Below are 23946 nucleotides of genomic sequence, written 5' to 3' on the forward strand. Positions count from 1 at the left end.
GGCTGTGCGTGAACACAGGTGAGAGACAACATATGATACAAAACCCTCATGGTAAATGTTGTCTGCCAGCGTCACTAATTATAAATGCATGTTAATGTCAAACAAGTTGTAGAACATGAGTTAAAAATGGTTAATTACGAGTTTGGCTAATTTTAAGCTAGCTGAATATCTGTGGTTGAATGTATTTAGCGACATTTACTCAAGTCAACCAATTAAGATTTTTTTTCTTTTTTATACCTTTACACCATTGTAATTCAGAGGAAAATATTGTCCATTTTTACTCCACTACATTTATTTGAATTTGTTACTTTGTGGACGTAAATTAAGCAATATATATATATATATATATATATATATATATATATATATATATATATATATATATATATACACACACACACACACACACACTACATTTCATAGCATCAACGCAACAGCAGAATTATACAAAAACAGCACATTTGAATTTAGATAATTTATTTGCCATTTCCGATGCAGATTACACAATTCAATATTTCAGTTGATCATGTAAATTATCTTTTATACAGTAGCAGTGGCATGAAAATAAATACGCATAAAAAATAAGAAACTTCCAAATATGGAAGAAAATGATCTAGAACTGCTGTGTGTTGCCTTATTTAAATTTTTAAAAAAAAGAAAAAAGCAGGCTGGAAATTCCACATCTAAAATGTTTAGACTCATTGCAGAAAAACAAAGTCATGAACAATCTTTGTGTGAGTGAAGATACTCGCTTAATAACTTCATGAATACCAGATCATAAATTACAATGAACACGTCTGCTAAAAGAGATTAAATGACAATTATTCTTTTGGAGTTACCAAGATTTTATTGCACATTCCTCAAAACATAATGCAGCAGGCCAGTGGTTTAACACTACAGTGAAAAGCCAGCACCACCTAGTGGTTCTTTTTTTCAAATTAATGAAGCATGTTTTATTTCTACATATCATTTTTTTAGATTAGGGACCAAGGTGTTTCGGGAAAAGAGATATGTACACACAGTAAATATGGATCAGGCTGCCTTGGACAGGCACAAGACATTCACAGTTCCTCACTACATGATGCATAAATATCCCAAAATTGTAATCACAGGTTCTATAGTTTCTCTGGAGTGTTTGCCATAAAACAGTTTTAAATGAGTTTGATACACAGTAAATGCTATCATTGATGTGGGTCTGTTATTGCTGGTTGAACTCTGTTTCGCACTCTCCTGATCAATAAACAGCAGATATATGTTAACACAGTCACTGATATATAGATATCGGGAAACATTTAGAAATAATTTACTAATATATGCAGAACTTTCTAAAAAGTAATAAGTGAACGTTTGTAGTTTATTAAAACAAGGAAAACCGTTTTGGTTTTGTAATAAAATATATGTAACTTTTTCTTCTCCTACGTAGTACAGTAAAACTTTGATCTTTTTTTCCTTTAGGACAGACCGGTCCGTAGAGGTGTTTGCGTTAAAGCGTGCCACAGCTAACCATTTGGTCCGAGTATCACTGAATAGCTTCAAATAGCGACATGCCCCTCTCCCTTTGTCCCAAGCGGAGATATGCACCGAGGAGTGGAAAGATATGAAGCCGTCTCATCCAAAATTGCTGATGCTTTAAAGCGGAGCGTTTTCTTGACCCCATGTTTCCTCAAGTGCAATTGAGCGCCCGCCTTGGAAATAACACAAACGGTTTCCTTAACACACGCAGACATGTAATGAAGGCGTCAACCTTAATGGCGAGCGCCCTGGTCAAAAGTCCCAACACAAGTTGTATTGTGGTTTTTGGATGAAGCTGGCTTTTGCCAAATGCCGCCGCCGCCGCCGTCCATACTGCCTTTCGGAACCTCAGGCACTTCTCTTCATGTCCCCTCATCAGCAGCTGTGAGAGTGATGCTTTATGAACCCAGAGTGCGTCCATACTTGGCACACATGTGTTCTAGTTGCAGGTGGTCGAGGCTGAAGAGTTGGGCCGCTGTCGCCGTAACAGCCCTCTGCACACTTTTCATGCACGACATCTGCCCCCACCTTCCCCCATTGATATCCATGTCCATTTTGTCAGTTAGATCCTCAAATCAGGGTCTGTAATGTCCCCCCCCCCCTCCTCAAAAAAAATATTTCAAAAAATAAATTTGCTCCTCTGTCAAGACCGTCCCGTCTCTTGTGAGTTCCCAGGCAGAGCGGCTGGCGCTCACATGAAAGAGTGGCCCGCCGGGGGGCCGTAAGAGAAGCCTGGGAACGCGCCGGCCGCCTCTTTGACGCTGCTGGTCACGGACATCGTGTCGTTGCACAGAGAGGAGGAGACGGGCATGTGGGTGAACTCCGGGTCAAAGTGTTGCAGGTCTGTGGGGCCACTCTGTGAAACGGAAGGACACAGAATCAGAAATTTACTTCCAAGGAAAAAAAAATGTCGGGACACTTATGGCGGTTCATGGTCATTGTGTTCGTGGATGTTGATAATAAGTTGATTGTTTTGGGTCATTGACCATGCAAACATGCCATGGAAGAACACTGGTTACTGTGAAACAGGTAGTGGATCAATCGACTGACCAACTCGGATTTTATTCTGAAGCATAAATTATTGTTTTGGACTGTTGGTAAAGACATCCCCATGGACTCTGATGGGAGTTTGTCATACTTAACATTTTATGGACCCAACAGTTGAGTGTAACAGAGATAACCTGCAGCTGTATGTGATTGCGAATAGAAGGTTTTTGTTTTTTAACAGCTGCTTTAACAGACAAGTTTAAGATGTCACACAGGGCTTTTGGGAATCGTTCAACACCGACATCATGTAGACAAAATGCCAGAAAGCCATCGGTTGCGGCCTTGAGTTTGAAACTCACCACGGAAGGGATGAATGGAGGCGTGATCTTCTTGGACATCAGGTCCTCCCAGTTGATCGGCGAGAAGAAGGAATGGTACTTGAGTTCGAGCTGCAGGGGAAATCAAAAAATGTCTAGATCAGCAGATTGACAAACGAGCATTACGGATCTCTTCCGGGTCTCTGTGTCAAGTGGGCTTTGGGCTCAACGGTGCTCACTTACAAAGTCATCCTTCACCCCCAGCCTCTTGGTGCGGTCCTTCTGCAGGAGCCCCTCCAGCAGCTCCCGGCCCGAGTTCGACACGTTGGGCTTGAGCACGGGAGACTTGTGCAGGATGTTGTTGTACATCTCGGCCGTGTTGCGACTGTAGAACGGGGGCTGTAGAGCAGAGGTTTAGGTTTATTTGATGCATTTAAAAACAAGCCGTGGAGTTGAAATAAGAGGCGTAAAGTTACAGATTTCACGTACGAGTCCGTAGAGCATCTCGTAGAGCACCGATCCCAGACACCACCAGTCCACCGTGCGGTCGTACGCCTGCTTCTGGAGAACCTCGGGGGCCAAGTACTGCGGAGAAAGCAACAAGAAGGTGTCAAAATGCGTCTGCACATCAACGATGTAAGAAAGCCCAGAGGTTTTGTTAAGTACCTCTGGCGTCCCGCAGAAGGTCGTCGTTGTACTGTTGTCTGTAAGGCCTTCTTTGCAGAGGCCAAAGTCTGTGAGGACAATGTGTCCCTGTGAGTCCAACAGGATGTTCTCAGGCTTCAGGTCCCTTTTAAAATAAAGAAAGTAAAAAAAAAACATCATTAAAAGGTGACTGCAAAATGACTCCTAGAAATTTCCTCCTCCGGTCAGATTTACAAATGCCCACTAGGGGGCGCCGTAGGACCGCTCATTACCTGTACACAATGTGCAGGGAGTGGAGGTAGCCAAGTGCACTTGCAATTTCAGCAGCGTAGAACCTGGCTCTGGGCTCCAGGAAGATCCTCTCTCTCTGGAGGTGGTAGAAGAGCTGCGGGAAGAAAAACACACGTGTCCGTCAGCATCAAATCCTAAAAATAAAACACTCCCATGTTCCAACCTTGCATCACTATGTTGTGAGATCTTAACGTACCTCCCCGCCGTTGACGTAGTCGAGTACAAAGTACAGCTTGTCAGTGGTCTGGAAGGAGTAGTGCAACCCCACCAGGAAGGGATGCTTGATGTTCTTCATCAGCACACTGCGCTCAGCCATGATATGCTTTTGCTGGAGGAAATGCATAGACTTTAATACATCGTCACGTTCAACCTGATACCATCCAACATCAGGAGACGGATCTGGGTTCATACACGGCGACGTCGTGGAGTTTTAACATGTAGTGTGCAATGTGACGTGACTAACACATACCTCTTTCTTCTTCAGGATGATTTTCTTCTGCAGCACTTTGACGGCGTAATATTTGGTGGATTCCTTGTGCCGAGCCAGCAGAACCTGTTCACAGAGCAAACATTTGGCATCGGAGACGGTGTCGGGGTGGATTCAAGCTAGAGAAGGAAAGAGAAGCTGGTATGTACGAGAGCGAAGTTTGTCAGACTCACCTTTCCAAAGCTGCCCTTGCCGATTATTTTGAGGTAGTCAAAATCACAGGGTTTGATCCTGATGAAGAAGTGACAAATAGATGATTAGAGTTTTTTATTTAACACACAATGTTCATTCAAAATGGAGGCATTTCATGTGGCTACTTACTGAGTGTCCTCAGCCAGTGAACTTCTGGAATTTAGGCACATCTGTAAGATATGGAACGAGGAAATGTATGAGGACATTGACATATTTTGGAAAGAAAATGAGTCACATAGTCAGTAAACAGTTTCTGCTCACCAGACTTTCAGGAAGTGGGTCATCTTCGCCGTCCTCGTTTTGATTCTCATCAATCTTCAGGAAGTTGTTAACTTCAACGCTGGAAAATAACCAAAAAAACCACAGATCTGGTTACAACATGACCCAGATCTCAGGCTCTGAAGCGCTTTGCATGACCGAAGAGCTGAGCGAGACGGTCTGAAACCGACCCGTTGAGGTTCAGGACGCGGCCATCAAACATGTGACGGGCCCAGCCCGTCAGAGAATAAGCTTAAGCCGCTGACCCCTGACGAGAGGGGTTTCAGCGGGCTCTTCAGGACACGGCGGTCCAGATCAGTTCTTTTTTCTCACCGGACTCCAAATTGAGGGTCCGGTGTTGAGGGAGGGGACGGGCCAGGTATCATGCAACAACGGAATTACCGGTTTATCCCCTACAGAAGGGATTTGGTCGGAAAGGTGATTATAGGCGGTGGCGAGGTTGCGAGGCTATTCCTGCACCTTGCTCCTCGGGCCCAGATTATGCCTTTTCACAGGGTGTCCTGCCAAAACGCAGGCCGCTGATTGGATTGGCCTGGCGTACACTGACCACGGATGGGCTCACGGTCCAGAAATAGATACCAATAAGGTCTGACTCCAGAGATGCCCTCTCACCTGAAGGCTCATCTAAACGCCAGATTTGTCCATCCTAAATCAAACACAGGGGATTGGATTACCGTATAAAAAAAAAAACACACTCACTGTTGACAGATATGTGGGGTTGACACCAGCCTCTGGATGAAGTCATTCAACCCCATTTTCCTCTCCTTGATGAAAGCTGCAAAGAAAGAGAAGGGAGAATGGAAAATCATAAATAATGACATTGACATTTACCACACATGTAATCCTCTGTTAGGGTACAAGCTCGCGTGTTGCGCCCGGATGGACCTCTAATGCTGCGGGCTTATAGGTTATGCAAGCCTCGGGTCACTCGTTCAGATACAACAGCGGCTGCCAACCCGGCATTTTCCATCTTGGACTGTCACGGCACCGACAATGACCATGTGTGACAATGAATTAAATACTGATTTATTATCAGGTTCTTGTGATATTTAAAAAAAATAAAAAATAAAAAAAATAAATTAAACAATTCTAGAGAAGTAGAACGCAACACAATTTAAACTCGTGTCTGTCTTCCTGATCAGTCCGCGGGCTCGAACCCCTCCGCGGCACTGATCGATACATATCGGTGGTGGAGTCGTGATGTTCGTTGGAGTTGCTCACCAGTGAGGACGGTCACGATCCCCCTCATCTTGCAGTAAGTGAGATCACAGCCAGCTTCAGTCACCTCCATGGTTTGCCGATCGATAAAATATCCAATTTAAAATATTTAAAAAAAGAAAGAAAACCAAACGGTAAATAGTCCCCGCGCGATCCTTTTTTAACCGTCGCACCGTGTCACGACCGTTAAAACCAGCGGAGCTCTAAACGTGTCGCGCGCTGCTCTCAAATGCCGCTGCTGCCCACACTGCGCGAGCCAGCTCGTTTATATATACGGAACACGTGGTGCTTTTTTTTTTTTTTTAAACGGTCACGCCCCCCTTCTACTTTTCTTTTTTTTTTCTCACACGTCACCCGCGTTACTAAGGCAACTGCGTGACATCACGGGATTCCGCTGCAGCCATGTTATGTCTGCTGAGGAGAGCTCACCGCAGAGGAGGCGAGAGGAAGCACCCTCCTCCTCATCCTCCTCCGCATATTCTCTCTCGGTAGAAATCACCCACACAAAAAGGATTAAAGTCAAGTTATGAAGATGGGGGGGCGGGGCATCTGCAATCCCGTTCTGGTCAAACATGGTCAGCCTTGTGTTGCTCTCTGCAGTCGTTTTATTTTGAAAGGACATGGAGAAAATCTATCACGATTGCTGCGTTTCAGTGTTTTTGGTTTCTTGACAATTTTTCACACCACGCACATGCTAAGGAATTGAAAAAAAAGGAAAAATAATAAACAACACCGCATTGCATAAGCCACATATTTTTAGTTTCCCACAGATTGCCACCAGCTCTGTATTCTTAAAAATTCTTAGACTTTTTCGGCTGAGGAGGTGAAGGTTGTAAAGGTTGTGACTTGGCACGGCGGCATTATATAAATTCAGAGAAATGGCCCATGACGTCATGCTGGGTCTAAGCCCGAGCAGCGAGGTGTCCAGCTGCCACAGATGTGGCTCGCTGAGCCTGCCGTTGCATAACTATGCCATAATGGAGAGAGCTGTACGACCGGGGGAGGAGAGAGAGGAGCCGCCAAGCAAAGGTTTCCAGTGAGCGCTGCTGATTTTGCAAAGCTTTTTAAATTAGGGAGTGCTTATTGAATCATTGTCACAGAGCTGGTGAGGCTTTGAGCGTCTGTCAGTGTTTTGTACACTTTTACGTCATCAGAGAGAAATATTGAACGTCATAGAAATGTTTTCCCTTTTTTTAACCTATTTTAACTCATTTAGTTGCTCTACAGAGGAAGAGATTCTTTTTCTTCAAGCAAAACGCCAAAAAATGAATAAAAAAGGCCAAACATTCTCCGTTTCCAGCTTTGCAAAAACCAGGATTTGCCGCTGCAACTGACTTTATTTGGTGTTTTGGACTTTTATCTTTTACTTGATGTCATTTTTTCTGATAACACTTTAATACACATGATGATTTTTGACTATTCTCCACTGGTTTTGGTTACAATCCTATTTGAAATAATAATGAATAAAATAACAACAATATTTAATTACAAAAGTCGCGATAATGACGAATGGTTGGACTTTTACTTCCGAAAAAAAACAAGCGCATCAGTCCTCAGAGACTCATTCATCTGTCAAAGGGAAACTCTTGGGTCTTGTCCCAAGTTTGACATGTGACAGTCCTGCATGATTGTAGAGGAAGTGAGACAACACAGGACCGGTCGTTCTCGTATCGACGAAAGAGGAAGTGTCGTATCTGCGGGCCCAGAGGAGCCTGTCCCGCTCGGCTTCAGCTCTGTTTCCTCACAGATCGGCGACACCTCTCGCCCGGCTTCGAGTGAGGCCTTCCTCTGAATTATTTAGGTGTGTTGTCGTGTAACATGTCGGGAAGACAAAACCCGACTCGGGGCAGTCCCGGTGACAGCGTCACCCCACACTTCTGTGCGTTTTTGATTTGCATAGTTTTCTGTTGTGATGGAACTGAGAGTCGTGTGCCGTGGAGCAAAACGCAGCTGCTTGAGGCGGTATTTCCCCCACCTTTTTGTTTTTCTACACACTGTCTTTACGAGTGAGAAGTGTGAGGAGACTCTCACATGCACGTCGGTGTGTGATTCGCAATCTTTTCCTAGATCATCTGTCTCGTGGAAGTTGTACGATTGAACCGAGCTCGCGTCAGAGATGGTGTCCTTTTTCAGTCTCTCTCCGGTGCCGGGTTATTTAATTTAGCACCTTCCTGATCGGGCCCACGCTTTCTGTCGCAGACGGGCAGCACTTCCTGCTCGGTGACGGGCGCCTAACAGATCTGGTGAAAGCCTTTCCAAGCACTCCGCGGGGTTGCCGTCCGTGGTAACACTTTCGCCACAATGAATATCGGCTCTTTGTATCGACTGAGCTGAGCTTCAGATTTTCTGAAACAGAGGTCTAACCAGCCGTAGGTGATGTTTCTGGCCATGTGGGGGCGACAGAAACACGTACTGGACACAACATTGAAAACGTTGACATATCTTTAACGTTTCAAAAGGAAGCTGGAACGCATTTAGCTTACGCAGCGGTTTCCAAAAGCTCGATGACTCCTTCTGCACTCAGGGCCGTTTACAAGAAGTCATCCAATCACACTTTAGGACTTTGGGCGACCAGATAGCGACACCGGTCGCGTAAAACCGCAGCTCACCGCTTGCTAGTCGTCGTAGCTAACGGAGCAATATGGAGAAACGAGAAGGGAAGTTAGTTTGAATGCCAGCGGGCAAAAACCTTTTTTTTTTTAACGTGGTCGAGGTTTATACGTTCACCTGCATAGACGCTGTAACTTCAGCTCCACTCTGACTTGAAGTTGACGTGTTAGTAAACACATCCAGCTGCTACGGAGCAGCGTTATCACCCGTCTGGAGTTGCGAAGGTCCAACATTATCTCTCTCTCTCTCTCTCTCTGTGCTCCGTTTTTGGTCTCCACCATTTTCCCGAGGGACTCGTCTGTCGCACTAGTCTGCTCGTCTAATGTCGGCTCACCGGCTGGTCTCTAACTGTTCAGTGCCGAGCACACAAGTGTGAAGTTTGGTATTTAGAGCTTTGTTTGCCGGATAACAGCTGCCCGTCACCATCCTCTTTGCTGCTGTAATCCTGCGAATGTCCCTGCTGTGGGACTAATAAAGGATTATCTTATCCATGACAGTTAAGTGAGGACTGAGACTCATTATATCACTCTGTAAAGCTGAGGGGAAGCCACGGAGTCAACCGATGAACCTCTGCGGGTTCACAGCTACCTTGTTGATATCGTGCAGACTGCTCTTACCATCTGGATGAAAACATATTCTGTCTGCTGCGAATTAAAAAATGGGTTTCACCCGCTTATCAAGTTGCAAAGAGCTGAAGATGATACATGCTTTTGTTTTTGTAAAGCAAAATATGGTCTCGTTTTGGATAGTTGGAGAAAAAGAAATCCTCCTGACAGTACATTTAGATTTTGGCTCACGTTGTGCAAATCGAGCAAGAAAAAGAGAGGCAACATGGGAAAAGTCTTTGCTATTGTGCGCTGGGTGGATGTGAAACGATCCTTCTGGTCTGTTCTTTGTATTTTCTTTGTCCAAAAAAGTGAAGCCGCACCTCCCCGAGGCAGCAGAAGGTGCATGGATGAGTCACAAACGGGCAAAATGGTTCCTCGCCGACCAGCAGCGGGGCCGGCAGACAGGAAAAGGCCGTCGGCTAATAAGGACGGAGGTTCTCTAATTACAACGTGGCTGCTACGCGGATGCATGCTTCACACGCACACAGTCATGCCAACGTGCTCACACACACACACACACACACACACACACACATATATATACGTATTTAGACACACACACACAAACAGAGAACCGCCGTGAGGATTCAGACCGGAGGTGGCAGTTTGGTTTTGAGCCCCAGCGAGTGGGAGCACATTTTTTGACTCACAAAAGTAAGAATTAGTCTTTCGTCTTCGCTTCATGAGATGTTGTTTTTCTCCGTTCTCCACGGGGGATTAAATGGTTGCTCATACTATTACTTTCATCAGATTCTCAGAGCCGCACAGACTCTGCTGCTAAATTATTACAAATGAAGCACCGCTTTAATTTGCTGCCAAGCAAATTGGACGATCCTGCCTGTTTGAAAGCGCAAACCCACTATTTATTATATTAATGTGACTGCTATTCCTGCTGTATGTTGACTCTGGACAGCAGGTTTTCTGTTCGTTACTGAATCGCTTCGCAGATGTTTTGAAAAAGACAGCAACATCGTTTTTTTCCAGAGCACCAGACCAGTCATTCACTAACTGACTGAAGGTCATGAATCGGTGGCTGTGACTTCCTTTATTGAATGCAGTTCCTGTTTCTGGCCTGCACTGTGATCATATGAACACAACGCTTGGAGGGACACACAACAACATTTGAGCATCATCATTGTCCTCCTCCCGCTGCACACAAACTATCCTGAATGAGGCGAACACACAAGTCATTCCTTTGATCCAGCGCAGACCTCATGAGGTCAGCCACCGCTGCGAGACGTTCATCCGGAAGTCACCCGTTGAGAATCGATGAGTGTGGCGGCTGGAAAGCAAACTCGCTAATAGTGCGTGCAAATTGATGTAGGTGATGACCAATTTACCAAAACAAGATAAAAATGAGCCGCTGTTGTCTGACTTGGAGTTCAATCGGGGACGGATCTCACAGTGGACATTGTCAGAGGGATTGCCACAAACCGCAATCACTCAGTCAGGTGCAGGAAAAATGATCAGGGAGAGCTCAGTTTTCAGGGATCTGAAATACTTGGTGAGAGTCCAATCCCCCATTTATGGCTACGAACGCTCACGATGCCCTCTAATCCAAACAGATCCCATGCTGAGCCTCCCCAGACCCCAATGAGTGAACTAGCACTGACATGCTAGCCTTGTGATGCTCCAGAGTGGCGGCCAAATATGTACTTTCTGTCCGTGACCAACACCCCCAAAACACATCCAGGTTTGGTTTCGGTGACAGCCTGAATGGAAAGGTCTGACATTTCTGAGAAATGTGCTTCTGTGGAGTAAATTTGAAGCTGCTGCTAGCAGCCGGTTGGCTTAGCTTAGCATAAAAAACAACAACGATTTCTTGTCAGAGCACTGTAACTTCCTGGAGTCTTGTCGTCACAGTGAGGTTACCATGAAACCAGCAGAACAGATGCCACAAAGGAGCTATAGCGCGTTAATTAGTGGGCTTTAAAGGTACTGGTGTTTTATTACCTGGGGAGTATTTATGCTAAGCTTACCGTCTGCTAGCCCTAGCTTCGCGTTTACCACACATACGTGAGGGGAGTTTGGGTTTTCTCATCTCATTCTCTGCATGAAGCACATTTTTCCAACAGTGCAGAACTGTTGCTTTAAGATTTAAGGAGCTTGATCTTCATCCGCGGGACCCAAAAAAACACACGGACGTTTTCGCTGTCCCTTAAATCACCCGTTCGTTCAGCCCTTTGTCCAAATGCAAAGGCACGGCAGAAGCTTTTTATCCTCTCAGGTGACAAACGCGATGAGGAGCATGGGTGCTGCGCGGAGGGCGAAGAGTCCTCTGCCCTCGGACATTGAAAAATTAACCGGACAAAGCAAGGACAGACCGAGGAGCGCTGGATGATGCCCCTTGTTTTTTTTGGCATGTGTTTGTTTGTGCAGCCAAAAAGCAATCGCAAGCAGTGGCAATGACGTCGCAAGCAAGCAGAGGAGCAACGCAGAAAGGAGGAGGAGGGCAGAATAGTTAATAAACAGTCTTAAAGATACAAGAGTCACATGATTAAATAGGTAACAAACAAACAAACAGGATAATATTCAGAGCTAGACGAGAATGTCAACCCAGAAAAAAAGAGGGAAAGTTGCACGTCTCGTGGTGCATCCTCCTCTGCTGTGTCGCTGAGAGGCTGAGCGTTCATCCGCCAGACAGTGAATGAAAGGGAGCGCCTACCTATGAAGGATCTCTTGCCGCTCTTCATGTCCTCCCTAAGTGTTTGACCGTGTGGCGATTCTCTGATGAGCGAGCGTCTGTCTGCCGCAGAGCGTCCAGGTGATTGAGTGCATGAGAGAGAGAGATGTGGTCCTCCTGTAAAATGCGCCTCCCTCTCCCTCCGTCTTCTTCTTTTTTTTCTTTTTTTCAAAACGTCTCTCTCTGCAGCTCTGATCGGGAAAAGTCTTTCGATTCGCAGGCAAATAAGTTTCCCCGCTGCACTTCCCTCTGCTGTTTCTTTTCCTCTGCGACCAAATAGCTGAAACCGAAGATCTGTGACGCACCTGCTTTTCCTCCTCAACACACCCTGCCCCCTACCCCTCCCTCTCTCATTGGTTCTTTCATCTACCTAGAGAGCCTCGAACAAAACAAAAAGCTGGTGTCTGGTTGCGCGGAGCGTGGGAGTCCCGCCGGAGGGGGAACTAGTCTCCATGACGGGGGGAACCACCTGAGGAATACAAGTGAACAGACAGTACTGTTTTTAAAAATCTGCTTCCCAATTGGTCGCCGCTGCACAAATGATGCATCGCTGCTGGTCGGCCTCCACCAACCTCCTTCATTTACCGTCCCCGAGGAGTTTCGTGGTAAAATCGCCCGCTTAATGTCACTCGCTGACAACCATGATGCTATGATAGCTCACTCGTTGATGAGTCGGGTCCGGTTGTTAGGCAGAGAGGTGCGGCGCTGAGTGACGATTGGGCTTTTTTTTTGGGAACCGGAGAAGTGGACTGCAACCGTACCTCATTTGACTTGACCTGGAGGACGGCTTGTGATGCATCCAGGACTCACGCTCGCGAGAAACATCGCACTTTTCAAACTACTTGTTGCTTTCGGTGCTAATTGGTCGACGACAACAAGAAGACAACAATATGTTGAGCAAATACTCCGTCAAAGCACAGACCCATACGAGAGGTAGACGTATAGTCGGCGCCACGCGTCACATTGCTTTGGATGGCCGCCATCTTGGATTTTGTCAAATCCCTGCCCCTCTGCTGAACTACTAACTCCACAGCAACCACCAGCTGCTCCCACGTTATTTAAATAAAAAAAAACCCTCAAAGAGAGTTTACAAATGTGCTAAATGCTAATGAACTGCACAGCAGAACTGAGTGTCCTCTTTTAAAGCTTCCACTGAGTCATCTTATCTCTGCAGCCCGGTGTTGAAATGAAGCAGCTCCGCCAACAAACATATTTTTTCAGCCTGCTCATCACCTTGAACAACACCGCACGACACAGCGCGCAGGCCAAGAGAAAATAAATACACATTGGTGTCGTGTACCTTGAGAAAAGGATTTTTTTTACAGATAAGAATACAGCATTTCATGATGAGGCCGAAGCATGAGAATACAATGTGACACCACTGTGACTGGACAGATTTGCATGTCATTTAAATAAAAGGGCGAGCGCGAGCAGCGCGGCTATGAGTCGGTGTGACATGGAGCGACTCAGACTTGTGATGGTTTGTCACCGACGAACTTTGGCTTCGTTGTTGGGTGTAGGTTTGGTCCCAGCGTTAGTAGGAACACTGTTATTTATCAACAAAACATCCACTTGTTCCCCAAACATTCATTTCATATCAATGTAAAGTGAAAAAGCGAGACGCAATCTGAAGACACTCCTGGGCTCTGAAAAGAAATCAGTTTAATCATTAAACTAAAACAAAAATAATAACATCATTTGACATTAAATGTCATGGGAAAATAACGGTTGTTCCTCTTGTAGAAAACTATACTCTTTACCCTTCAGCTGTCACTTTCACACTATCAATCACTTCATTCTGTACACTTTACTTATTATTATTATTATTTTTGTTTGTTTTTTACTTGTTGCATCTTTACTTATTTACTTACTTGTTTTATCTAAATTTTTACACTTTAATTTTGTATTATCTGTGTGTGTGTGTGTGTGTGTGTGTGTATATATAGATGTGTGTATATATATATATATATATATATATATATATATATATATATATATATATATATATATATATATAATCTTTTTAATTAAATTTTTAATTTTATTTATTTATTTATTTTACTTATTCCCTCTTCAAGCAGACTTGAAGTCTAAAACTTCACTGCGTGGGCTCGACCCCTTATCCTCCTGCAGATCGGCACCTGCGCTGTTGAACGCAACCCTGTGGATGTGAAGGACAAACGTCTCGTGAGCGGGATTGAGACCACGGCGTCTGTACAGTAGGTCGTTCTGTGAACAGCCCCGGCTCACCTGCTGCCATCTTTAACCCGATTAGCAGTAGGTCATGTTGGGAGAAGGATCTGTCGTGCGTGTGTGTGTGTGTGTGTGTGTGTGTGTGTGTGTGTCGGCTCAGCTCTTTTACTATACCAGTCGAGGCTGTCGGTTCCAATGAAAACTCTCCTGGAATACAAGTCTCTCTTGCCTTTTTTGTCTGTAGAATTTGCACAACTTCAGGGGAGGTCAAAGAGACACACACGGAGTCTCGGCCTCAAGGGTCACCCACTGGGTGATTTAAAGGGACTCTCTCAAGACGAGGAGCGGCTTATCACCCGCTGCGACGTAAATAGAAACAAGCCAGGCCGCTTTAATCGCACTAAGAACCGTGTGATGCTGACTGTGAAGTGTTGAGTCACACATGGCGTGGAGAGAGAGAGGTGAACTTCCCCTAAACATCCCAGTATTATAAGAAAAGGGAACAGTTGGGGGAAATGTGTAAGTTGCTTTGAATAAAAGCGTCAGCTGAATTAAATAAATACAATGCTGTTCATGCCCCAGAGAGCAGGCTGGAGAGTTTCCATCCTGACATGCTGGCGTACCCTTTACCAGCGCCTGTGAGGTGGCGTCAGCATTAACATGTGCTGTGATTGGTCAGTGGGCCAGCGTGACTTGTGTCAACAGAAAGCTAGCTAGCTGCTAGCAGAACTCAGTAGGAGCCAGAAGAGTTCAGGCTGAAACATAAGCGCTAGCTTTTGCCTCTAGCTTTTGCCTCTAGGTTTTTCAGCTAGCTTTTTCCGCTCGCTTGCGCCACTAGCTTGCCCCGCTAGCTCGCCCCGCTAGCTTGCGGGGTGAGAGTCGCCGCGACGCGGGGAGGACAACAGGGAGTTTGATTGCTGCTTCCTCTGCTGAGACGACCCTGTTTTACAGTGACATTGCTTGTGAAATTCGGGAATATTTCACCTAAATTTTGTAACGCATGTCTACGTAACTGCTGCCAAAGGTATTATCGGAAGAAATCCACAAATCGGTTTTACGGTAGTTAATCTCGTTCCTTCTGATCGTGGTTCGTGCTCTTGAGTGTGCGGTGTTCTAGCGCCACAGTTTTGTTGGATTGTTTTGTTATAATTTAATGTGACTGCCTCTTTTTGATGTGGACAGCATGGATTGTCCCTTAATGACGCAGCGTATTTATGTAAACAATATCAGAAGGCCCGGGTCGAAAATGCACGGCCCGCCACTGGTGTGTCGGTTTATTTTCCAGCACACGCTTGATGTTTCACTTCACAGCTTTCAACTCTGACTCAGCCTCTTGAGAGACGCTCGCTAAAAGGAGTCGGACAAGACGAGTGCATTCGCCAATCCCTCCGTCTCTCTCTGTCTCAACCATTTACCTTTTTAGAGAACAGAGACACAAGTTTGTCAGAAGAAGAAGAAGAACACCGCCACTGACCCACTTTGGATGCCTCAAAAAGAAAGCGACACTCAGTGCGCTGAAAGGCCGACTGTCCCGCCGCACTATTAAACTATGTGACGGCTTCATTTCGGTCGGTAATGAGGACACCGCGTCCGCGCTTTGCTTGGATTATAGCGGGGCATCTGGCCAGTCTACCCCCAAGGACACAGCAGGATGGAAAATATGCTGTGTAAAAATAGAGTTCCCTCGTTCCCTCTCGCTGCATGTAAGTCTCGGCAGTCCCCTGCTTTTTTAAAAATATTTTTATTTTATAGGTCAGAAAAGACAGTAATGACACACATTACATCACACTAAAAAAGGTCAGACCATAATCCCTCCGCTAGAAAATGTCCTCATCTGCCAATTCCTTCATCGTAGCTTCTTGTGTGAGTGCAAACACGATGAGTTTGAACGTCCATCGCACACACGTTGTGCTGGGAAAGTTACACAACACCTCTGGCGGTCGCGTCGCGCTACTGGAGGGGATTACGGGGGTCCTGGGAGTTGAGGGCAAACTAATGTATCTGTTGCGTAATCTGTAAATAAAGGCTTTTCAAAGAATATTACCTCATGTCCTCTTATGTATCGGGGACAGCATGTACACATTTCATTTTCTCAGATTCTTCCCTCTGAAAACTGAAATTTTAGTGTCAGAATGGATCCAATATTTACTTTGACTGTGGAGCGAAATAATCTGTCATAATTTGTGTTCACGTACACTTGTCCAATCGGCGCTAGTCGACTCAGGACCTGCCGCTGTCGTCTCCTAAAGGGGCGTGGCCTCTTTAATGTTATCATAGCCACCTATTAGCCAATCAGCAACAACAACAAAAAATCCTTCATAGTTCTGTGAAACAACATTTATTAATCTCAGTTTTAGAGCTAGATTAAGGAGCTCGGACATCAGGAGGGAGCTTGAAGTAGAGCCGATACTCAGCGGAGGTGGTTCATCTCATCAGGATGCCTCCTGGACGCATCCCGTTAGAGGTTTTCCAGGCAGGTCCGACTGGTAGGAGACCTCGGGGGGGAGAACCAGGACACGACGGAGGGATTATATCTCCCAGCTGGCCGGGGAACGCCTCGGGATCCCCGAGAAGGAGCTGGAAGTTAGAATTTGTGCTTCAAAAGAAATAGTTTCCGATTCATTTTCTTCTTCTGTCGAACTTGAACACCATCTGCAATGAATCCAGACTGCAGAGAGGAGGGCTCTGTTATTTTAGACAGCACCTGTTTCCGTATTTTCTCATTTTCCAACAATAAAGTCTGGTCTGTCGGCATTCGTGTGTTTTACTCAACGACTTCTTCCGGCAACTAGAAGTAAAAACTTTGCCTCAAACGCTGCCAACGAGTCGACGTTGGCTTTGAGGATGAGCGTCAAACAAAGAAGTGCTGCGTCATCGCGCCGGGCGTTTTCAAGCCGGATGTGCAGCTCGGTGTCCGCTGGGCTTTAGGCGACGTCGCCGCAGCTGGACTTCAGAGAGCCGGCCGAGAGTTTAGAGGAGGACGATTTACGTCAGCCCGCATCCCAGAGTTTAATATTTATGAGCCCGTCTGCCGCGACCGAGTTAGAGAACGGCTCTGGAGACGAGGAACGGGGAGCAGGTGCAGGCCTGAAGCAGCAAGTGGTGATGACGAATCACTGCACATTTCCCCGAGAACATGACTGGGAACATTTACATAATGTGTGTGTCTGTGTGTGTGCGTGCGTGTCTGTGTGTGTGCGTGAGGTTTCCAATGATACGGACTCACAGGAAGGCATAACATGTGATCCATCCGTACTTTTAGTTGGCTTCATTTTCACATTCACTATTTCCACAGGAAACGTCGGGGAATTCCTTTGAGGCATTTTTTTTGACAAAAATAGAAATTCTGTGTTCAAAACCATATTCACTTTTACATTCAGCAGTTTTTTTCTTTCATTTTGATTAGAGCGGAAAAGATTATGATCAACAGAAAACCACAACTATTTTGATAATCCATTACTCCGTCATAACGCTTGTTCCAGCTTCTCCAATGTGAGTTTTTGCAGCTTTTCTCTGTTTTATAATTCTAAAAACTAACTTTAAAAAACTTTGGGCATTTTGCAGTATTTTTCTGATAGTTTATAGACAAAAGAATGTATTAATAACATGAGAAAATACTCAGCAGCTTGATCAAGAATAAAACAATCACACACCCGAGCAACCATAGTCAAATGTAGCGTAAGTTAAATGGTATAAAATTGGAAAGGTTATTACCTAAATATCTGATCAAAGAATGTATGAGTCAATACACACTTTATAATGTACAATACTCAAAGCGCTCAATGCTAATTTCCAAAACTAAGACTGACACTTTGATTGATTTGGTCCCTAAAATGAAGCCAGACAATAATGTTGCCCTTGTTGGTTTCTGCAAACAACGGATTCTTCGAATGTCAATGTTTTTGCTCTCGGTCAGAGCAACACACACGTTTTCTTTGCAGTTCAGCTTCTTTCAAGGATTCATAGAGGCCTGAAGAAGTGAAAGCATTCTGCATTTCTTCAAATAAATGATTGATTTGGGAATCAGTCCACCAATTGAGTCTATGAACTACATCTTTTCAAGTTAATCACTGTCAAAAATAATATAGAGGGGCTGTTTCAAGTTCTGCCAGGCTAACTGTTTCCAGCCTTTATGCTAAGCTAAAAGCTGTCGCTCCACGTTTAGCAATTGATATCTTTCCCACAACTCTCGGCTAAAAAAAAGCAAATAAAGCAAAATGCGAGAATATTTCTTTCAGCTCAACTCAACTCAATGGATCATTTCTGCTCTCAGAGAAGCTTTATGTTCATAAAATAACGTCTGACTCGACCGTCGCTTTGCTCTGATGAGAAGCGGTCCAACCTGCATGAACTAATCAATATTTTTGAGAGTACCTGACATTTTAAAAAAGGGCTTACATAAACAAGTGCATAATTAGCTTTTGAAAGGATGCTGGAGAGCAGCAACAAAGGGCTCATGAATTAGTCACCTCGCTTGTGTTTTTCCTAAGTGGACGACCAAATCACCAAACTCAAGGCCTCCAAACGTTAAAGGCTAAACTGTAGATAGATCCAGCCTAAAAAATATGATGTCAAGACTGCGTTGCATCCTGCTGCCTACCTGTGATAGCCTCATGTAATCAACAAGTCTCTGTGTGAAACTACAAACTGACAGTGTGGCAACAATCCCTCCAGACAAATCTGCAGAAGCGCTCCTTCATTATCCACGAGGGAAAAAAACTGCTCAGCGGCTCGGATCCGACACCGACCCGGATCAATGACCTGAACACAAACCCCTCTGTCTCCTGAGCGCACGTGAAACCACACGGCTCGTCTCATGCGGCGCGACAAAAGAGAGCATGTGCAGTCACATTACTGATGGAGGAGCTGCTCGTGCTCGCCGCAGAATGGGCCTCTTGTTTGCCGACGTCACGCGAAGAACCCTGTGATGGGATTTAAGTCCTCCTGAATGCCTCACAGAAGACAAAAAGTAAAGAAGTGTGCCCCTCAGGTGCAGAAGATAGCCGGAAGGGGAAGAAGAAACTTTCCAGGAAATACTCACGGAGCTGCCGTTGCTTTTTCAAGGAAAAGGAGGTTGGTGACGTGAGCGTCTGCAGTCGCTCGCTGTCCCATCGACACACAAAACCAGGTAAACCAGGTACGCAAAAGAGCCACAGGGGCAAGCGGAGCGTGACTCGCTCTGGAGTCTCGCTGACACGGTTCATTTAAATGTTTGAAAAGACCTGCGGTGTTTGTCTGAGACTCTCAACTTGGACTTTAATGTCCCCGAAGGGGGAAAGCAAGAAAACACACAGACTCCAGCGTAAGAGTCATAAATCATAATAATATAAACTCGGTACAAGCACATATAGGTGCAATAGAATATATAAAACTTTCACAGTTCACGTAGGAACATTTGCATAGAGGTGAGGACATAACTAATGACATATTAAAGGCCATAAATCAGAAACAATTCTTATAAACGAGACTGACTGACAGAAATGCAAGTGTTACCCTAAAGAAGTCAAAGTTTACAGCTGTCTGATTCAGCTTGAAACTTGTTTCTATTCATTTAGTGATGGAGGTTCACGATGCATGAACATTGTTGAACATTAAACAATACAATATTTAATCTTAAAGTAACTCAATAATAAAGCATCGTCATAAAAAATGCTAAAACACAATAATAAAAAACAGTAGCAACCTTTTTCAAAGTTGATGATTGAAGTAAACGTTGATTTATAATCATTTGACACACTTCTAACACAAACATTTGTGGTATTTGAACCCAAAGTTGCCGTACAGTACGGGATGTTTTAAGGACCAGAATATTCGGTGAATGATTTGTGTGTTTTTTTTCCAGCGGCGTAGCTGCTGTTCTGTGGCAGGCAGGTGGTTGCAGCTCTTTGTTGTGCCTTAGTTGTCTCGTATTTCTTTGAAAACCTGAATATCAAAGTCCTGACTGGCCGACCTGTTTTGTTGCTGACAAAAGGCCGTCTGATCGGCATCCAGCCTGCTACGACCCGCCAGAGGTTTGAGATCCTTCTTGCACAAAGTATTCACATCGCGATGTTTTAACTTAAACTGACATTCAGCGAGCAGATGTGTTACCACAACAGAACAAAGACGCTTTGTGGGGGGAAATAAGGACAGACTTGGGGTATAAAGTAACATAAACGGGAAATATGCCAGCAGGGAATGATAAGTAACGGGTAAGTAGAAAAGCCCGCCACTGTTTTAAAGTCCATTGGTCCATCATGAGCTGGAAAAATCTACATTAGCACTATTTCCTTTCTCCGACACCCTTTGAGTTATGTTCCCGGTTCTCACATTAATAAATAACGTCGCTTTAGTTTGATGACTGCTGCACATTCTGCTCCGCGTTCACGATTAACTCTGCTGATTGGAGTCGGAAACGAGAATCCGCCGTCTCAGTGGAAGAGATGCTGCTGCTGAGCTCAGGAAAGTTTCAGCGACGGTCACAAGGGAGCTTACATAACCCGGAGAAACTGTTTGGTTAAAGAACTTCATGCACACGTGCAAAGAAAACCAAAATCTGGATTGTTGTTTGTAAAAAGGAGATTTGACTCATTGAATTTTGGTGACTCTGTAAAATGAAGGAACAGAAAAGACTCTTTCTTAAAGAAGTTAAGTAGGAAAAATGCAACAAACAAGGAAATAAAAACAAAAAAAGAAGTTAAAATGTGAGTAGTCAGGCTGATGATGCAGCACAATAATCATGACCCATTAATCCGGATTTTGCCTCCTGATTACTTTTTGTTCTTTAATTTCCTCCCTCTGTCTTCTGCCACAGACGTCACTCGGCCTGATTGCCAGTGTTCCTCTTACATAAAGCACGAGGCCGGCGGCGGCGGAGAAAACACACAAATCCTCGGGGAAAGACGAAAGCTCTTTATCTTCTTCTTCCGGTTGCGTTCATGCATGGCTGCCGCGGGTCGGCTTTCACTTCTGCATCACCTCGGGTTGTTTTCTTTACATCGCTGAGCCTTTTCATTCCTCTCTGCGTCGCGGTTGCATAAGAAGCCGGTGTTTTTATTTATTTATCCCTCTGAATTGAACTCCGCTGGTGTGCAACTGCTGCAGCCGGACTGGACGACGTCATGCAGCCGGACCAGAGCTGCTCTCAGAGCAGCGAGTCGTCTCCCAACAGCTGTGTCCTCACATCAAAGCTGCCACTTTGACAGTTATCCGGTACCAAAACACACATTTTCTCAAGGAGAGTCGTCGCCTGATCAATTAGCGGCGGTCAACTTAACATTTCTTTAGAGACACTTTTCTTTTCCCAATTCCAGCTTCTGAAACGTAAGAATTTGCTGCATCTTTCCCTATGTTGTATATACACATTTAATTGAATATCTTTTGGTTGAATTGGTCAATTTTTCCCTATTTTTCTGTTTATAAAAAAACAAACATGCAGATAAGTCAGAAAGATATAAACAATTGAAGTTCAGCCTGAAGCAGTTAGAGTATTTAGTCGAGTGTTTTCTTTCATCGTATCATGATGAAGCGCCCGCGGTGCTCGTGGATGACGGGCTGAGAGAGAGCGAGCGCTCTAATTGGACGTCGAGTGGGCTGATGCGCATATTGTCGGCATGTAATTGGCCCACAGTGAGGCTGGAAGCTGTGGGTTTCCTCCTCTGTGTGATATGAAGGTCAGTCAGAAAAAGGAGCAATGAAGAGAAATCAAACTGCAGCGTCGGCGTACAGAGAATAAACAGCGATGTGTATTTGGCGTCGTCTCTAAAGTGTGATGCGCTTATGGATATGAAGTCTTAAATACTGTGATTTCTTTTTTTACCCCTATAAAAATCCAGGCCTCAGTCTTAATCCCACAGGGAGTCTTCTAATGGAGGATTTTAACAGCAGATTACAGCTTAAGACTCTGCTACATGATGCTGGATTTTGATTTATTTCATTTTTCTGTACTCGTGCTTTTCTTTTTTTTTTCAGACGTCATGAAACGGCAGATGGAAAACCGACATAATGAAACTGAAAACACCAACGCCGGCGCGTTTAGAGACAGATGATGCGTCTCTCAGACTTCACCTCGTGCAGGTAACAAAGATTACAGCCGATAAAATAATCTATACCAGGGGTGTCAAACTCATTTTAGTGAAGGGGCCACATGCTGCCCATCTCAGGTGGGCCGGACCAGTCAAATCACAGCATAAATAACGACAAAATTGCTCTATTTTTAAATCGTTGGTGAAGGTTTTTGGATGATGAACTCTGTTATAAGTTCTTTTTAACAATTAACTAGCAATGTAAAGACCAAACATTCAGACATCAGCGCTCTTTTTATCTGCCTGGACTCTCCTCTGCAGATTCCCTCGCTTTGTGACGCCACTTTCATGACGTGATCCATTTTTAACGACCTCCAACACAATAATATCAGTGCTCACATCAGTCACCGTGTCATTGTGTTATTTAGTTTGTGTAATCCCGGCTTGTATCCCAAACTGTGCAAGTTTGATCCTTTAATTCAATGATTGGTGTCTTACAATTCTGCAGTCATTCAAGAGATGTTATAATCATGTTACTTTACAGTTTCATTCGCCGTATCACTTTGTATTTTTACTCAAATCTGTCAGGAGATGGTTGACTCTTTTTTGAGTTATTGTGGCAGATTTTGATTTTCACTGTGAAACCTGTGCCGGGTTTATTCTGCACCCAAAATGCATCGTCGCCGCCGCAAGCGAGCCGGAGTCACGCCCTCTGGTTGGAGGTGTTGTTGGCGCCCGGCGGCCTCGGTCTGTCAGGTCTGTGATTCATTTCCTTTCCGGACAGCTGACGGAGAAGAAGCTTCACACTTCCAAATATTCACTGACGGTGAAGCACCGAGACAGACGTGAGCGGCGAGGCTCAGGTTCAGATGCGATTCAGCCGCGAAGTGAAAGAAAGACTCGCCCAAAATCACTTTATTCAGCTTTTGAAACGCATCATAAAACCCTGACGCTGATACAAAGCGTGCTATAGTTCTGATTTATACTTTATGAAGGCTATACAAAACTTCCCTCAAACATGAGAGCTGTGTTCAGAGTCTTTAAAGAGATCCTGAGGTCATGAAACCATAAACCCTGCTCTCTATTAGACATATTTATTTGTACAGATATGCCTCATAGATCTGTGTAGTGAGTAAGCAATACGTTGTTGTAGTTGTACTTAAGTAAATGTACTTTGATACTTTCTCACGACGGCTGAGCTGAACATATCCGCTTAATGCGCGAGCTCCTCTCAAGAGACATGAAGCTGGATTAAAAGCTTGTTTGGGTGCTCCGTCGCGGAGATTTCTGCATTATTCATGGAGATTGTGTAATCTTGTCCCACATCCAGAACAGCACACGTTTAATACACGAACGCTTCTCTGTCGACACATTCCAGACGCAGAGAGCGACTTGATCCAGTCTTATCGGACAATTTGGGTTTAATTTGTCCAAAGTGAACGCTGCAGAGAGCATCTCTCTCTCTGTCTGTCTCTTTCTTTCTCTCTCTCTCTTCCTCCTCAGCTCTGTCGCTCGTGTACCTTGTTATGTAACCGTCCAGCTGAGTGATTGAATCATTCGTGTACTGTACCACCATGCCGGACAAAAAGCTCCTGCTTCATTTCTATTGTTAAATAGCTGTGTGTGTGTGTGTGTTTGTGTGTGTGTGTGTGTGTGTGGAGAGCGGTTTTAAACGAAGCCAATGAGGAGGATGCGGTCTCTCTCTCCTGGTTGCCTCTGATGCTAACCTGCAGGTTTCATCGGACTATTCAATCCTACTTGGCTGCCATTTTCTTTTTCCCAGAGTCTCCTCACTTGTCTCTCCCGGCTCCCCTTTAAGGTCTCGCATCATGTCTAACTTTAGTGGATTATAACACATCGGTATTGGAATTAATCTGCAGACACTCGGGTTATAAATGAGTCCACATTTTTTTTATGGATG

The 23946-nt window shown here is 44.8% G+C and overlaps 1 protein-coding gene across 2 annotated transcripts; it reads right to left on the minus strand.

Moving 5' to 3' along the window:
• Positions 1 to 460: 460 nt before the first annotated feature.
• si:ch211-195b13.1 (STKc_SGK domain-containing protein) lies at positions 461 to 12105 on the minus strand. Of its 2 annotated transcripts, none has more exons than XM_068575881.1 (13): positions 11812 to 12105; positions 5410 to 5485; positions 4693 to 4771; positions 4561 to 4601; positions 4413 to 4470; positions 4222 to 4305; positions 3949 to 4080; positions 3734 to 3846; positions 3483 to 3606; positions 3306 to 3401; positions 3060 to 3215; positions 2859 to 2948; positions 461 to 2368 (listed from the first exon to the last, which is right to left on the minus strand). In XM_068575881.1, the coding sequence occupies exons 1-13, from the start codon at positions 11837 to 11839 to the stop codon at positions 2204 to 2206; spliced, it is 1242 nt and encodes a 413-aa protein (XP_068431982.1). In that variant the 5' UTR covers positions 11840 to 12105; the 3' UTR covers positions 461 to 2203. The 2 variants fall into 2 exon arrangements, with proteins under 2 accessions (XP_068431982.1, XP_068431981.1); XM_068575880.1 differs by lacking the exon at positions 11812 to 12105 and adding an exon at positions 5932 to 6184.
• Between the last annotated feature and the right edge of the window lie 11841 nt (positions 12106 to 23946).

This window comes from Clinocottus analis, unplaced genomic scaffold, assembly GCF_023055335.1.
Source record: "Clinocottus analis isolate CAN_PGR_092001 unplaced genomic scaffold, fCliAna1.0.p SCAF_14, whole genome shotgun sequence".
NCBI classification, from domain to species: Eukaryota; Metazoa; Chordata; class Actinopteri; order Perciformes; family Cottidae; genus Clinocottus; species Clinocottus analis.